The sequence below is a fragment of the Hipposideros armiger genome, unplaced genomic scaffold (genome assembly GCF_001890085.2).
Source record: "Hipposideros armiger isolate ML-2016 unplaced genomic scaffold, ASM189008v1 scaffold_502, whole genome shotgun sequence".
In the NCBI taxonomy this organism is placed as follows: Eukaryota; Metazoa; Chordata; class Mammalia; order Chiroptera; family Hipposideridae; genus Hipposideros; species Hipposideros armiger.
Window position 1 is genome coordinate 309,597 of NW_017731852.1, and position 16,560 is coordinate 326,156.

Below are 16,560 nucleotides of genomic sequence, written 5' to 3' on the forward strand. Positions count from 1 at the left end.
TTGTCACCTACATGAATATCTGCTGGGTGGAAAGGGAAGCTGCAAGCAGGATGATCATTTGAGTGCAAATTTGACACCTGCGGCCCCCTTAAAATGTCAGGCATGTCTCCATCCCTGTGACAACCAGAAATGCTCCCATGATTCCTAAAGTGCCCTCAGGGGCAGTATGGCCCTGCTGAGGACTCTCCAGGCCTCAGACAATCAAATACAAATTCTTCTGCTTGTCATTCAAGGCCCTGGACCTTGACCCTGGATGACTACCCCTCCCCTCCATTCATTCATGCACTACTTGGTTCCTTCACTCATTCATTCACATGAGACTTGATGCCTTGGTGAGCCAGGCATGGTCTAGTCCCTGCCATTGGGAGCTCGCACACCACATGTGTGGGATGTCCAAAACGTGGATGGGGCTATTGTGGGGGACGCCCAGGGGACTGTGGGAGTCCAGAGGGAGCACCTGACCTGGCCTGGGGTCAGAGAGATCTTCTCGGGGGAGGCATCCCCTGAGTCAAGCCTTAAAGGTCAGATTGGCATTCACCAGGTAGGAAGGGTGTTCTGAGCAGAGGGCTCAGCGTCTGCAAAGGCTTAAAGGCAACTCAGTAAAATACTGAAAGAGTTCTTCCCTGAGGCCTTAGTTACTGGCACACAGTAAGTGCTCAAGAATGTTTTGTGGAATGGATGGGTAGGAGGGCAATGGGAAGCCACAGGCTGGAGAAAAGTCACAGAGAGATCAGATATGCCATATGAGAAACCCACACTGACTACTGAGGCTGGAAGCAGTTTGAGGGGTTCAAGCCCTGACTCCCCCACACTCTCTCCCCTGTATTCTGCCCCTGCCTCAGTCACATCTCCGCACCTCTTCCTGAGTGGCTCACTCTGCCTGGTGCACCCTTTCTCTCTGCTCTTGATCAAAACCCTCTCAACTTTCAAGTCCTCTGTGTCCTAGCCACTTGCGGGTGTAGAAACCAGAGCCTGGCCTTTGCTGCCAAATGGACCCAGACTCGAACCTCACACCCTTAAAAACAATCTAGTTGTGTCCCTCGTCAAGTGTCAGCCACTGCACTTCCTGAACCTCAGTTTCCCTCCCAACCTACACCCCGCTGAGTTGTTATGCAGGTTGCTGGTAATATCGGGGCACTCCCTGCCCAGCATCAGGTGCTTAGTGACTGTTAATTCTGTCATGTGCCTCTCTACCCAGGCCTGTTGTCACAACCGCTCAGGCTGGGGAAAAGCATCAGTCGCCCAGTCAACTTTGCTCCCCAGAGCAGCTTATCTTCTCATCAGCCCTGGCAAGTGAGCCCTTCTCCCATTTTACAGATGAGGCTACAGAGGCTCACGGCAGTGGTAGGTCACCCAGCCAGGATGAGAACCTAGACCTGCCCAACACCACAGCGGGGCATGTGTAACATCTGTGGGCATTCCCTGATAAGCTCCCCTCTGGCTGGCAGTGTGTCCAGATTCTGAGCATGTACCTCCCCTGCTCAGAAACTTTCCATGCAGCCCAGTGCCCCCAGGAGAAGCTGGCATTTCATTCACCTCTGCCCTACAGTGCCCACACTGACACTCCTGCTTGCCCCCTGCCAGAGTCCCCTCTGCCTAGCACGCCTGTCTCCATTCCCTGGAATCTGCCCGGCAAGTGCTGGTCATCTTTGAAGACTTGACTGGTTTCCAGCATCTTTTGCCCTTGGGGGTCTTTCTGTGAAGTTGGGTTTCTTTCTTCGCCCTTCTCCCTTGTTCATTCGATAGGTCCTCCCTGCTCAGGCTGAGACAGGACTCTGTCCCAACCCCTGCCCTCCAGGAGCTCCTGGAGGCTTCCTGGAGGAGGGACATGTTATCTGAGCATGAGTGCACCAGACAGGGCAGCTCCAGCCACCATCACTCTTCTGTTTGCTAGACTTTTCCACGGCAGGGGTGTACTGAACAGAGGCAGAGTGGGCCTGAGAGAGCCAGTGTGTTTATATGTTTAAGGCACTGGATGAGTTCAGTTGGGCTGAAAGGAGGAAACATTCCAAGAAGGCTTCCTGGAGGAGGAGTTTTTGTGGGGAGCCTGTGTCTGAGTCGCCTCCTTGGGGCCCTAAGGAAGGTGTCAACTGATGAAAAACTGAAGGAGGAAATAAGAAAGGAGGGTGGGAATCTGGGAAAGTGCTGGGAGCTGGCACAGGGAAGGGCAAACGCTTTTTGAGGATGGAGAAGATGGTGGCAGGGGCAGCAGAAGGCTGTGGGAACTGAGGAGCAGCGTCACAGCTGGACACAGAGAGCAGAGGTTGCAGCGGGGTTCTGGCTGGGATGCAAGAGAAGAGGAGGGGAGTAGAAGGAAGGAGACCATCTCAAGGTGGAGAGAGTGAGCATCGGGTCAAATGCCACTGAGAAGTCAAGGACTTGACCTGGGCCTCAGCAGGGGGAAGGGAGTTGGGGAAGTGAGGAGAAGAGAGGCTGAAAGGGAAGTGGGAAGGAGGAGCTGTCATTCTGTCTGGCCTCCTCCTGGGGGGCAGGGAGCCTGGACTGGACCTCGCCCACCTCCCCTGGTGTCCCTATGGTGGCAAAGGAGGTGAGGCACAATCAGAAGCTGGGGATGGAAATGAGCTGGGGGGGGGAGCACTGAGGCACCCCATCCCGTCCCCCTGGCAGGGCTCACTCCCACCCCACTGTCTCCACCTCCAGGGCAGCAAGGAGCGCTTCCACTGGCAGAGCCACAATGTGAAACAGAGCGGTGTGGACGACATGGTGTTGCTGCCCCAGATCACCGAGGACGCCATTGTGGGCAACCTCCGCAAGCGCTTCATGGATGACTACATCTTTGTACCCTGGGCCGTGGGTGGGGCCAGCAAATGAAGGAGGACAGAGGGACAGGAGGATGGCTGACCAAGGGATGGAGGGAATGGCGGGTGGATGAATACAAGAAAGGAAGTCAGAGGGACTTCAGCACAGAAGGGACATGCAGATGCCTGAGCAAAAGAACGATGGGTGGGATAGGCAGTCAGAGCTCCGGGTGGTAGGACAGGGGACAGATGGAGTGACAGCAGGGCTCTGCTTTGGGGCGGCTGTGGGCCCTACTGCTCCCTCTGCCCTGGGGTAGCTCAGCCACAACTATCCCATTCCCCCCATTCTGGACCCAGTCCTGATTTTTCTGAAGAGACCCAGAACACATCTGAGTATCTCAATCTCTTCCTCTGAACAGTGGGGCTCTAGGAGGCCCTGGGGGAGCAGGGTGAGGGAACAGGGGCCCATAAGGGATAAAGCACGCTAGGACACTGCGTGGCCCTTAACCACCCCCCCCCAGACCTACATCGGCTCCGTGCTCATCTCCATAAATCCCTTCAAGCAGATGCCCTACTTCACCGACCGTGAGGTCGACCTGTACCAGGGCGCGGTGAGGCCAGGGCCAACGGGGGGGTGAGGGGGAGGCACAGTCCCTGGGACCCCAGCTCCTAGCCCGGGGCTGAGACCTGCCCTCCCCCGCCAGGCCCAGTATGAGAATCCCCCACACATCTATGCCCTCACGGACAATATGTATCGGAACATGCTCATCGACTGTGAAAACCAATGTGTTATCATCAGGTATGATAGGAGACCCCAGACCCTCATGCCCAGGCTCTGATCAAACAGCATCACCACCCCAGGGAGATTTACGTGGAACTCCTTCCTGACCTAAACAGAGCCCTGCTGTCCCTCTCTGCCCCCAGCCCTGATTTACTTTCCTTGTCACCATCTGATCCATATACATTGTATTTATTCAGTCTGTTATTGTCCATCTGCCCTCTCTAAATGTCAGCTCCAGGAGGGCAGGGATTTGTATCTGTCTTGTTCACTATTGTATCTCCAGTGCCTGGAATAGTGCCTGGCGCCCAATAGGGAGTGAATGAATGAATGAAGAATGCATGCATGCATGAACAATCAGGCACTAAAAAGGGCACTTCCCCCACCCCTCTCCCCGTGGCTACTGATCACTCCTTCCTTCACCCATTCCCAGCGGAGAGAGTGGAGCTGGGAAGACGGTGGCAGCTAAATACATCATGGGCTACATCTCCAAAGTGTCTGGAGGGGGCGAGAAGGTCCAGGTGAGGAAAAAACAGAAAGTAGGGGCTGGTTTTCCTCCCACTCCATGGTATTTCATCCCCCCTGCACCTGCCTCAGCTTGACCTCTTCCCACCCCACCTGCCTCTGCCCCCAGCATGTAAAGGATATCATCCTGCAATCAAACCCACTGCTGGAGGCCTTCGGCAACGCCAAGACCGTGCGCAACAACAACTCCAGTCGCTTTGTGAGTCTGTAACCCTGCTTTGGAGCAACCTCTCCCTCCACACTGACTTTCACACACACACACACACACACACACACACACACACACACACACACACACACACACACACACCCCTACTTGTATTTCCCAAGAACATAGGAAATACCTGCTCCTGAATGGGAGACTCACTTCCTGCTTATGGTCCATCTGAAAAAGAGTCCCCCATTGGCAGAACTGTGAAGGCCATGGCATATTTGTGTCACATTCTTAAATATTCCCCTAGCTGCAATCATGTCACGTCTGTTCCTAATCACATTTCAGGTCCACTTTATTCCTTCTTTCTTTCTTTCAAAACATAGTTCTTAGACTTCTTCTTTGCGTCAAGTGCCATGCTGGGCCTAATGGAAGACAAAATAGGTAGACAAATCTGGATTTATGGCCTGGTTCTGTCACTAGATATGTGGCTTGGACAAAAAAATAACAATTAAACTGAGTCTCCTCTGTTTTCTCATCCTTAAAATGGGGATGATATTAAAATCCACCTCATAGACCTCAACAATTTCAGTACAATGCCTGCATATGGAGATGACTTAATAAATTCTATATACTAATAAGATTTTTTTATTTCCCAAAATATTATTATATTTTTACTTTCTAATATATTTTTATCATATAATTATATTTTAAGTGTTTTCCCCACTATCTTATTGTTAAAAATTTCAAATACACAGAAAAATTGGAAAACAGTACCATGAATGCCTGTATGCCCATCTCCTAGAGTCTATCATTAACATTTTACTATATTTTGCTTTATTGTATCTCCATCCATTTTTTTGATGCACTACAAAGAAAGCTGCAGACACCATACCTTTCCTCCCTAACACTTCAGCATGCAAATCATTAATTATAGTCCATCCTCATAAATTTACAGTTCTCTTTTATTTCTTTTGAAGTTTGCATACAGAAAAATACATAAATCTAAAGTGGACCATTCACTGAGTTTGGAAAAACGCATACACTGTGCAACCCAAACCCCTATCAATATACAGAACATCACCATCACTCCAGAAAGTTCCCTTTTGTCCCTTTCTAGTCAATTTCTACTCCCATCCTACCCTAGATGCAACCACTCCTCTGATCTTTCTCACCATAGATTAGTTTCAGTTGTCCTAGAACTTCATAGAAATGGAATCACACAGTATGTGGTTTCAAACTACTGAGACACACAAAAACATGGGTGAACCTCAAAAAAATATAATTATATTTTACTTTATATAGTTTTATTGTACAATAGAATAAGTATATGTCATATATTACAGGTGTCTGTGTAGTATCATAATATAACTTGTATCGCTATTGGATGGAGGTGGCAGAAAGGAGAAGAGGTTTGTCTGCCCTCTAACCTCCAGCTAGAGCAGAACCCAGATGGTGTCAGACACCAAAGAAGGGGCTTGTGGGGCCTTTGCTCTGGGCTCAGGGACAACATGTGGGAGACACTCAGGATCGCTGGAAACAGTAGTATCCCATAGATACATGGAAGCATCTGTGTTATGGTGGAGGAACTGGGGAACTGGCCAATAAACTGTGGCACTTCTGCATGCCAAGCACAGGGTTGGATGCCCCAAGTGAGGGCTTGAAGCATCAGAAAGAGAAAAGGGCATTCTTGGTCCAGAACGGAGCTTAGGCAAAAGCTGGAGAGGAGGAGCTGGTGAAAATGACAAGCAGTCCATAAGTGGGAAGTGGGGAGAGGAAAGCAAGTTGAAGTCCATGGGTGAGAGGGGGAAAGAGGCCAGGCTCATAAGACCCAGCCCCGACCCTTCTACCACCTGCACCTCTGGGCTCCTTGGGGGCTGACATGGTTCTGTTGGGTTCAGGGCAAGTACTTTGAGATCCAGTTCAGCCGCGGCGGGGAGCCAGATGGGGGTAAGATCTCTAACTTCCTGCTGGAGAAATCCCGCGTGGTCATGCAGAATGAAAACGAGAGAAACTTCCACATCTACTACCAGGTGCACAGATGGGGGAGCCCCACCTGCAGCCCGGGGTAGACAGTGGGAGGGTCCATGTCCGGGAGCCCACGGCAGTGAGGACTGGGGCACAAAGCCTGTGCCAGTCCAGTGCCAGATACATGAGTATCACTCACCCTCCAGCTGCTGGAAGGGGCCTCCCAGGAGCAACGACAGAACCTGGGGCTCATGACCCCCGACTACTATTACTACCTCAACCAATCGGATACCTACAAGGTGGATGGCACTGATGACAGGAGTGACTTCAGCGAGACTCTGGTGAGCACCAAACACCACTCTGGCCCTGGCAACCTCTTGTGTTACAAATCAGGAAACTGAGACCAGGAGAGGGGCAGGGACTTGCCCAAGGTCACACAGCAAACAGGTGAGAGAGGCAGGACAGAGACCTAGGTGTCCTGACTCTGAGTCCGTGCTGCATCCCAAGAAGCCTGACCCCAGGGGACAGGGTGGAGGTCGGGATTGGTGGCACAGGGTCTGTTCCCATTGTGCCCACAGAGCGCCATGCAGGTCATTGGGATCCCGGCCAATGTCCAGCAGCTGGTCCTGCAGCTCGTGGCGGGGATTCTGCACTTGGGAAACATCAGCTTCCGTGAAGATGGGAATTACGCCCGGGTGGAGAGTGTGGACCGTGAGTGTGGGTGCTGGGGAGGGTGGGGTGCAGGCGTGTACATGTGTGAGCTGCTTCCTCCTAGTTTGACCCCCAGATGGTGAGAACCCACAAGGACTATTTCAGAGTCACTGGGCAAAAAAGGAAGAGACAGAAGCACTGAAAGAGGCTTAAGAGCCTGACCTGACCAGCTGCCCCTTTCCCCACCTGGCAGTCCTGGCCTTTCCTGCCTACCTGCTGGGCATCGACAGTGGGCGGCTGCAGGAGAAGTTGACCAGCCGGAAGATGGACAGCCGCTGGGGCGGGCGCAGCGAGTCCATCGACGTGACCCTCAACGTGGAGCAGGCGACCTACACCCGTGATGCCCTGGCCAAGGGGCTCTACTCCCGGCTCTTCGACTTCCTAGTGGAGGCAAGTGTGGCAGGGATGAGAGGCGGGAGAGGCCGTCTGGGACCAGCCAAGTGGGGGAGGCAGGCTGTCACACCTCACCATTTCCCAGCTGTGGGAGGCATCAAGCTGGGAGTGATCAGATGGAAGACTGAGGGGCTCCCTCTGGCTGTGGCATGGAGCCCAGGAAGGAGGGGGCTGGGGCTGTTGGAGCTGTCAGGCCTGGACTGGGATGGCACTGTGGCGATGGAGAGGGGTAGGTGCATTTGAGAGCTAAGAGGAGGACTTTCAGGAGGACAAAGTAATGGAATGGATGGGGGCAGATGGGAAAGGCATGTGTCAAGGTCTAGAATGATGACTACAGTAGCTAATATTACATAACACCTATTGTGTGCCTGTTACTGTTGTAATTGTTTTACATGCATCAATTTATATAACTCTTCAGAAAAGCTCTATAAGATAGTTGCTATTATTAACCCATTTTAAAGATGAGAAAATAGCGGGGCAGAGTGGTTAAGGGGCAGAGCTGGCTCTTAAGGCAGGAACCCGGATGCTCTAACTCCTGGGGTCCTCATGTGGATGACTGAAGGTGGTATGCACAGAGCTGCGGAAGGCAGGAGACAAACTGGTGTGAAGGGACATAGCCTGGCAACGTGGCTAACAGCATATCAAGGGAACGGCAGCCTGGCACTCACCTCCTTTCTCCACCCGCATCACAGGCCATCAACCGAGCTATGCAGAAGCCCCAGGAAGAGTACAGTATTGGTGTGCTTGATATCTACGGCTTCGAGATATTCCAGGTATGGCCTTGCTCCCTGGCCCACATGCTGTCCCTCCCTGTGCCCACCCTAGGGTGGCCCCGTGGCCCCAGCAGCCTCCAGCATCAGCCCACTGAAGGAACCACTCTTTTCCTCCCTTGGCAGAAAAACGGCTTTGAGCAGTTCTGCATCAACTTTGTCAATGAGAAGCTACAACAGATCTTCATCGAACTCACCCTGAAGGCTGAACAGGTGGGCAGGGCAGCCAACTGGCCAGGGACACAGGACATAAATGTTACTTAGCAACCCCGCCCCCCATTCCCACCTCTCTCTGCTGACCTATCCAGGTCCACCATGAGATTCCCTTCGGAAGAGGTTTTCTACCCCTAAAGCTTGACCAGGACTGGGGAATAGCCTGTTTGTTCATCCCTTCACAATTACTTACTGAACCCCTGCTGTGTGCCAGGCCCTGTCTGCGGTGCTGGGAGACCGCCATGAATAGGCCAGACAAAAATCCCCGATGTTTTCATTCTACCTGTCCCGCAGAAGCAGAGCTTCAGACAAGGATACAAGGCAAAGGCGGGGGAGAGGAGTGAGGAAGTGAGAGAGGGATTTTTGAAGAGAGCTCCAATAGGATGTGTTAATGAGCAACCGGGCTCAGTTCTTCTGGGCCCCAGGGAAGCTTTGCAGAGCAGACCTCAGGGTTGGCCCACCGAGGAGCAAGGGAGCTTGGGTATTTATCCACCAGCTCCTGACTTTGGTCAAGGGCTGCCATGGTTGGCACTTCCAGCCTGCCCCACACTGGGCAATGACCTTTGTTACAGGAGACAGTCCTAACTGATGAGATTGTGGGGGAGAAATGTGGGGGGGGGCAGGAACCACCTGCCCTATTTCCTTCACCCATCCTTGTGGAGCATACATTTTGGAAATGCACATACCTTTGCCCAGATACCCACCCCCATCCCTGCCCCCTTTGCCGCCCCCAGGAGGAGTACGTACAGGAGGGCATCCGCTGGACCCCCATCCAGTACTTCAACAACAAAATCGTCTGTGACCTTATCGAAAACAAGCTGGTGAGGGCGGGGCCAGCACTGGGGGGTCTCACTAAGCCCCAGAATGGAGCCTGGGAGACCTGGGAGGCCTGGGAGGGGCTAATGGCCCCAATAGGCCCTTCTCAACCCAGGAGTACTGACATATCCTCTCAGCCATTTCACCCACTCACTCTGCCCATCTGTTTGCGTTTCAGTTATTCACTCAACAAACATGCCCCCAGCCAGTCTGCTCAGGGACAGAGGGGTCAATGTTGACAGGTCCCCCATCAGGCATCCCAGTCTGGGGAAGGGAAAGAGGCGTGGATCCCTTATGGGGTCCCTCACCCCATCCTGTGTCCCAGGGAGCTTCCACAGCAGCCACCACACACATGCCTGGACCCCCCACCACCTTTTGCTCTTGTATTTGAAAGCCCCCTTCCACTCCCACCCTGAAGAAGCTCTTTGTGCCCCTGCCGTGTCCCCATGCCCGCAGAGCCCCCCAGGCATCATGAGCGTCCTGGACGACGTGTGTGCCACCATGCACGCCACGGGCGGCGGCGCCGACCAGACGCTGCTGCAGAAGCTGCAGGCGGCCGTTGGCACCCACGAGCACTTCAACAGCTGGAGCGCTGGCTTTGTCATCCACCACTATGCTGGCAAGGTGTGCTGCGCCCCTCACCCTGCCAATGGGTGGCCCCCAGGGGCACCTCCTCACAGACCCTGAGTGTTCCAGGCTGCAGCCTCCCAACCTCCTAACGGAAGGAGCCCCTGGGTACTCCCAGCCAAGGCTGCAGAACTCTACCCACCCCCTTCTCCAGTCCCACCCCAACTGACCAGAAATATGAACCCCACCCACTGATCCCCAGAAACGGGCCTGAGCCCACCACCATGCCTTCAGCCAGAGCTGCAGAAACCACTGGCCCCTGATCAAGGACACAGCTCCCCCTTACAGGACAGAAACTCCCTCCCATTGACCCCAAATTGGGCAGCAGAACCCCAAATCCCCATCTGAGCTGTAAGCCCCACTAACCCCCAGACCCAGGACACAGCCCACCACCTTCTGACCCAAACTTGGAGCCCCCCCAGGCCCATGCTGCAAGCTACCACCCTCCAAAATGGGCTAGAGCCCCTACAGACCCCTCCCCAAGGCTACAGAAACCCACTGGCCTCTGACCCTGGCCGTGGTCCACCTCCCCAATTGTCAGGACTGCAGACTCTGCCACTGACCTTCACATGGGCAGCAGACACCTCCAGAGCTCCCCTGGCTTGCTACAGCCCACCAGTCCCTAAAGTGGGCTGAAGCCCCTGTGTCCCCTGAGCCAGGAAGTATCCACAGCCAGGACGATGGAGAGCCCCCATGGGGTAGCAGACCCAGCCCACAAGCCTGGCTAAAGTCCCCCAGGCTCTCTAGCCACTGCTGTAACCCTCCCCCGACACAGCCTCCCATCCCCCCAATTGGCCAGGACACACATGCTCAATCTGACCTTTTGACGCCAAATTAAGTAGCAGAAACCCCACCCCAGGGAACCCTGCCCAGCAGGCTGCGGCCCACCCCCTAATCTGGGCTGTAATCCCCACCTTCCCTCACCTATGACTCAGACTGCAGCCCCCACCCCCCAATTTCAATTTGAACATCAGATCTCCAGTGACACCAGGCCCTTGCTGCTGTTGTCCCTTGACACCTATTTTGAACCATAGGCACTGCCCCCTATCCTCTCATCCCAGAGCAGGACCCCTGACCACCTAGGCTGTAAGCCTCCCTACCTCAGCCCCTCACGCCTCACACCCCCCAATGCCACCTCCCTCTAGGTCTCCTATGACGTCAGTGGCTTCTGCGAGAGGAACCGGGATGTTCTCTTCTCCGACCTCATAGAGATGATGCAGACCAGTGAGCAGTGAGTGGTCCCAGATGTGGGGACATCTGGGTAGAACTGCCCCATGGGAATAGGGGAGGCCCAGGGACCACCTCATCTTCCCCAGAGCTCCCATCATACCACAGACTTTGTGGGGTGGCTGTGTGGTCAGGACAGTATTTCTAGTGACTGGTTCTGATTAAACAGTAACCCATGGTCTCTGTGGCCCTTCCAGCGCCCCCGCTACAAACCCAAGCGTCCATGAGGGGCATGGTCAGTTTCCCTTTTTATGCTGTGAAAACACATCACGCTCTACACTTTTCTGCAGTAACACATACAGATCCATCTCCTGATCACAGCTGCTTACCAGGTTCCATCTTTTTGGCTTTACACCTCAAAATTTTATTCAAGCTCTACTGTGGCCCAGGCACCATTTGAACTTGTGGGGATGGGTGACTGAAAAAGTCAGAGATCACAGGTGCTCTCATTGAGCCGACAGCCCAGTGAGGAGACACTGAACCAGAAAAAAAGGCAAATAGAATCTAGCATCAGGTGAAAAGTCATAAGACAGAGATTCTGAAAGGTCTGAAAGTGTGGTTCCTGGACCACCCGCTTGGGCATCCTCTAAGTTGCTTACAAATGCAGAATCTCAGGCTCCATCCCAGAAAGACAGAATCAAAATCTGCATTTTAACAAGATCCCTGCACCTCCCAGGGTCCCCTGTGCACATTAGAGTTTGAGATTGACTGATGTAGAGCAGTGCTGTTCAATATATTCCACATCCAATAGATTCAAGCTACACATGTAATTTTTTAAAAACAGCCTTATTCAGGTACCACTGACATACCATTAAGTGCACCTCATTTAAGAAGTGATTTTTAATACAGAGTTGGACCATCATCACCACAATCCAATTTGGAACATTTGTGTCACCCTAAAAAGATCCCTTGTGCCAAATTGCAGTCGATCCCGATGCCCGCCGCCTATGTGATTTTGAATTTTCTAGTAAGCATGTTGAAAAAGTAAAAAGGTGGACAGGTGAAATTTTTAAATGTCTTCTTTAACTCACTATACCCAAAATATCATCATCTCAACATGCAATCAATATTTAAAAATTATTAATGAAATATTTTTCATTCACTTTTTCCATTCTGCATAGTCTGCATATTCCAGTGTCTATTTTAACACTTACAGTACATCTCAACTTGGACAGGCCAAGTTTCAAGAGCCTCAATAACCACGTGACCAGTGGCCACCATATTGGAAAGCACAAAGCTGGGGTTCTCAGAGTGGGGTCCCTGGACAAGCAGCATCAACATTCCCTGGGAACTTGCCAGAAATTATGGGGAACCAGCCCAAGTGGGGCAAGGCCATTTGTATTTGACAAACTCTCCTGGTGATTCTGGGGCCCCCTGAAGTCTGAGAACCACTGGGACTAGTGTTGTGAAGAAAAACTAAGTTGATAAGGGGATAGAGAATAGGGAGGGCACCATTCATGGTTTTTTTTTTTGCTTTAATCTTTTCATTATGATAAAATACACATTATAAAATTTACCTTTTCACCACTTTAAATTGTACAATTCAGCGGCATTAAGTACATCCACAGTGTTGTGCAGCCATCACCACCATCTAGTTCCAGAACTTTTCATTACCCCAATTGGATACTCTGTATCTATTAAGCAGTGCACTCATTCTGTGTTATGGTGAACAGGAACGATCTTGTTGAGAAGATGAGGAAGGGAGCCATGATATACCAAAGTGGATTTAATAGATCCCCTGTTGCTGGGCACTTAGGTTGTACCCATATTTGACTATCACAAACAGGTCTTCAGTGCAAGCATCCTTGTCCATATTTCTTTGCATACTCATGTGATCCTGTGCATGTAGGATGGTTCCCACAAGGGGACCTGCCCCTGTTGCCCAAGATGATGAATCACTGGATACATTTTCCTACTTAATTTAACTTTTTTCTATTTTACTTGCTACCCAAGTCATGTATGATCATGGAAGAAGTAACAGGGCAAATAATCAAGGAACCAAAAAAGACAAATCCAACCCTCCAGTTCTCACCATCTCACCCTCCACACTCAAAGAGAACTATATTTTGCAGTGTGCCCTCTGGGTCCCAGGCACCTAGGCACCCCCACCTCTGGGAGAGGGTACCCTAAGGTCCAGCTGCACCTCCAACACCTTATCTCCCCTTGCCCAGAGCCTTCTTCCGGATGCTGTTCCCTGAGAAGCTGGATGTAGACAAGAAGGGCCGCCCCAGCACCGCCGGCTCTAAGATCAAGGTAGACCGGAGGAGGGCAAGGAGGAGCTGAGCATAGGGAGGGCTGGGTCTGTTTCTCTCTGCATTCCAGTATCTGTCACTCCCCCATGCCAGGCCCTTTGCCCCTGTCTCTGGCACCCTCTTTCCAGCAGGGTCTTCTTCCAGCTCTGGGTTAGGGGGCTTGGACCAGCATTTAATGGTGACATACCATCAAATGCACCCCATTTAAGAAGTGATTTTTAGTACAGAGTTGGATCATCACAACCACAATCCAATTTGGAACATTTGCGTCACCCTAAAAAGATCCCTCATGGAAAACTGTAGTCAATCCCCACACCCGTCGCCTGTGTGATTTTGAATTTTCTAGTAAGCATGCTTAAGAAGTAAAAAGGCCCCTAACTCCCTAAATCCAGAAGTGAATCATCATCCTAATAATTTTTTTGGTCTTTTGGTCACTTTTTTTTTTTAAGATTTTATTGGGGAATTGGGGAAGGGGAACAGTGTTGGGGAATTGGGGAAGGGGACCAGCCAAGTTGTTGGTCTTCAGTCTTCATTGTGGAGGGCACCAGTCACCATCTGGCTTCCCGTCGGCAGCTTGTGGCCCCTAAGCTCAAGGTGCTGTGTTCAATCTTAGTTGCGGGTGGGTGTAGCCACCATTTCATGCGGGAGTCGAACCTGGCAGCCTTGTTGTTAAGAGCGCAAGCTCTATCCACTGAGCCATCTGGACGACAGCTCAGCTCAAGGTGCCAAGTTCAGTCTTCATTGCAGGTGGGCATAGCCCACCATTGAACAGGCAGTCTTGTTGTTACACCAGCTGAGCCATCCTGCCACCTGTTGGCAGCTCAGCGACAGCTCAGCTTGGGCGCAGCGTCACTGGCCCATGTGGGAATCGAACTGGCAGCCCTGTTGCTCAGAGCTCACGCTCTTAAGCCAACCCTTAACCAACTGAGCCACTCGGCTGGCCCCTTGGTCACTTTTTTTTTAATTGTGGTAAACTGTACATAAAATTTACCATCTTAACCATTTGTAAGTACAGGCTCAGTGGCACAAAGTCCAGTCATATTGTTGTGCAACCATTCCCACCATCCATCTTTAGAACTTCCACATCTTCCCAAACTGAAGCTCTGTACCCATTAAACACTCACTCCCCTCCCCTCCCCCAGCCCCTGGCCCCATCATCTACTTCCTGTCTCTATGAATATGACTCCTCTGGGGACCTCATATAAGGGAATCGCACAGTGTCTGCCCTTCTGTGTCTGGCTTATTACTCTGAGTATAATGTCCTCAAGGTTCACCCATGTGGTAGCAGGTGTCAGAATGTCCTTTCTTTCTGACATGCGGGAGTCATGATATTTTTTAAGGCTGAATAATACTCCATTGTGTGGACGGACCACTTCTTATTTAATCATTCATCTGTCAGTGGGCACTTCGGTTGTCTCCACATTTTAGTTATTGTTAAAAGTGTTGCGGGCCGGCCGAGTGGCGCATTGGTTGGGAGCTGGCTTGGGATACCAGAGGGCCCCGGTTCGGATCCCACATAGGAGGGCCAGTGACACTGCTCTCTAAAAAAAAAAAAAAATGTTGCTATGAACATGGATGCCCCATCCTTATAACATTCTAATAACCATGTACTGAGCACTTGTCAGTGCTGGCAGCAAACACAGGACACTTTACGCATGTGGGACTAGTCCCACTTGGCAAAGGGAGACACCAAGGCTCAGAGAGGTGCAGTCACTGGCCCAGAACACACAGCAGAGCCACGATCAACACTGGAGTCTCTCCTGCCTCTCCTCCCAATCCCCCCATCTGGAACAATTTCCTGTCTCATCTCCCCAGAGGGACTAAAATGGACAGCTCAGGGCTGGCCGGCCTCAGGCACACACACATGAGATTCCCTACTTCCAAAGTACTGGTCCCCGAAGGACAGGTGGGAGGGATGTGTTCTCCCAAGGGCTCAGTTACTCCATCAACAAACATTTGCTAGCCCCACTCCACCCCTTGGCAGCGTGTCTCCATCTCTTGGGTCTGTATCCAGGATGGGAGGAGAGAGGGGCCAGAGGGGCCCATCTGTGCACCCCCTTTCTCCTCTGCCTCAGAAACAAGCCAACGACCTGGTGGCCACACTGAAGAGGTGCACACCCCACTATATCCGCTGCATCAAACCCAATGAGACCAAGAGGCCCCGCGACTGGGAGGAGAGCAGGTGACCCCCAGCCTGGTCTGGGCCAGTCTACGCTACTTGTCCCCAGACTAACCCTCTCTCCAGAACCCTGCTGGGCTGCATGACCCATCACAGGACTAACCCAGGCTGACCCGTAGGACCAGAACAAAGCCTCTCAGGGCCTCAGGGTTATACCTAGAACTGACCAAGATATCCCAGGGCCCAGCGATACCCCAGGCTGACTGGAGGATGACCCCAGGACTAGCACAGTCTCCCTCACAATCCCTAGACCCCAGGACCCACCCTAGAAGTGACCCTGAACACAGAACAGACTCCTCCCCCAGAACTCAGGCCCTCACTCCACAGAACTGACACCCTGGGAACAGCACTGCAACCCCTCCCCAGACCTCAGAACTCAGCCCCAAACTGATGCCAACAGAGCCTCTCCCATTCTTGGGATGGGTGTGGCCCCACCAGGGGCTCAGGCTGACTTCCCTGCAGGGTCAAGCACCAGGTGGAGTACCTAGGACTGAAGGAGAACATCAGGGTACGCAGGGCCGGCTTCGCCTACCGCCGTCAGTTCGCCAAGTTCCTGCAGAGGTGAGGTGCCCTGCCACCCCAGGCCCTGACAGCCCCCCCCTGCAGAATAACCATCAGCTGTGTCAGCTGCTCAAACCCTCCTAAACCCTCTGCCTCCAGGTATGCCATTCTGACCCCCCAGACGTGGCCGCATTGGCACGGGGATGAGCGTCAGGGGGTCCAGCACCTGCTGCGGGCGGTCAACATGGAGCCAGACCAGTACCAGATGGGGAGCACCAAGGTCTTCGTCAAGAACCCCGAGTCGGTGAGTGTGTGTGAGAGACAGGCAGGCAGGCACGGGCTCAGGCCCTGCTCTTTAGGCCACTGTGTGACCTGGGGCATATTTCCTCACCCCTGAAAGCCTGTTTCTCCATTTGGAAAGTGGGGAGAGTAATAGCCACCTTGCAGGACTGGGGTGCAGATTAAACAAAATAGGAAGTCCACTGCACAGTGCCTGGCACATAGTAGGTGATCAGATAAACCTATAATAGCTAGACAGTTCTTGGAGGCCAGGAAGCAGGTGGAGGAACACATGGCCGCCTACGGTGACGAGCCCTTTGGAAGGAATAAAGGCTCACGGCTTATCTAGAAGGGCTTTTTGTCCCTTGTTTCCTTTCTTCCTTCTTTTCTCCATCCCATTCTTATTTCTAC

General features: G+C 52.4%; 1 protein-coding gene across 1 annotated transcript in view; it reads left to right on the forward strand.

Moving 5' to 3' along the window:
- The window catches only part of MYO1F (myosin IF), a 33,011-nt gene that overhangs the window by 5,852 nt on the left and 10,599 nt on the right, over positions 1 to 16,560 (forward strand). Inside the window, exons 2-19 of the mRNA XM_019667625.1 lie at positions 2,662 to 2,799; positions 3,281 to 3,370; positions 3,464 to 3,558; positions 3,971 to 4,058; positions 4,172 to 4,261; positions 6,115 to 6,246; positions 6,388 to 6,522; positions 6,760 to 6,892; positions 7,086 to 7,282; positions 7,978 to 8,058; positions 8,182 to 8,268; positions 9,003 to 9,089; positions 9,541 to 9,708; positions 10,857 to 10,942; positions 13,110 to 13,191; positions 15,266 to 15,372; positions 15,832 to 15,930; positions 16,030 to 16,174. Coding sequence (XP_019523170.1) covers positions 2,662 to 2,799; positions 3,281 to 3,370; positions 3,464 to 3,558; positions 3,971 to 4,058; positions 4,172 to 4,261; positions 6,115 to 6,246; positions 6,388 to 6,522; positions 6,760 to 6,892; positions 7,086 to 7,282; positions 7,978 to 8,058; positions 8,182 to 8,268; positions 9,003 to 9,089; positions 9,541 to 9,708; positions 10,857 to 10,942; positions 13,110 to 13,191; positions 15,266 to 15,372; positions 15,832 to 15,930; positions 16,030 to 16,174 — 2,040 coding nt within the window. The remainder of the gene's footprint in view (positions 1 to 2,661; positions 2,800 to 3,280; positions 3,371 to 3,463; positions 3,559 to 3,970; positions 4,059 to 4,171; positions 4,262 to 6,114; positions 6,247 to 6,387; positions 6,523 to 6,759; positions 6,893 to 7,085; positions 7,283 to 7,977; positions 8,059 to 8,181; positions 8,269 to 9,002; positions 9,090 to 9,540; positions 9,709 to 10,856; positions 10,943 to 13,109; positions 13,192 to 15,265; positions 15,373 to 15,831; positions 15,931 to 16,029; positions 16,175 to 16,560) is intronic.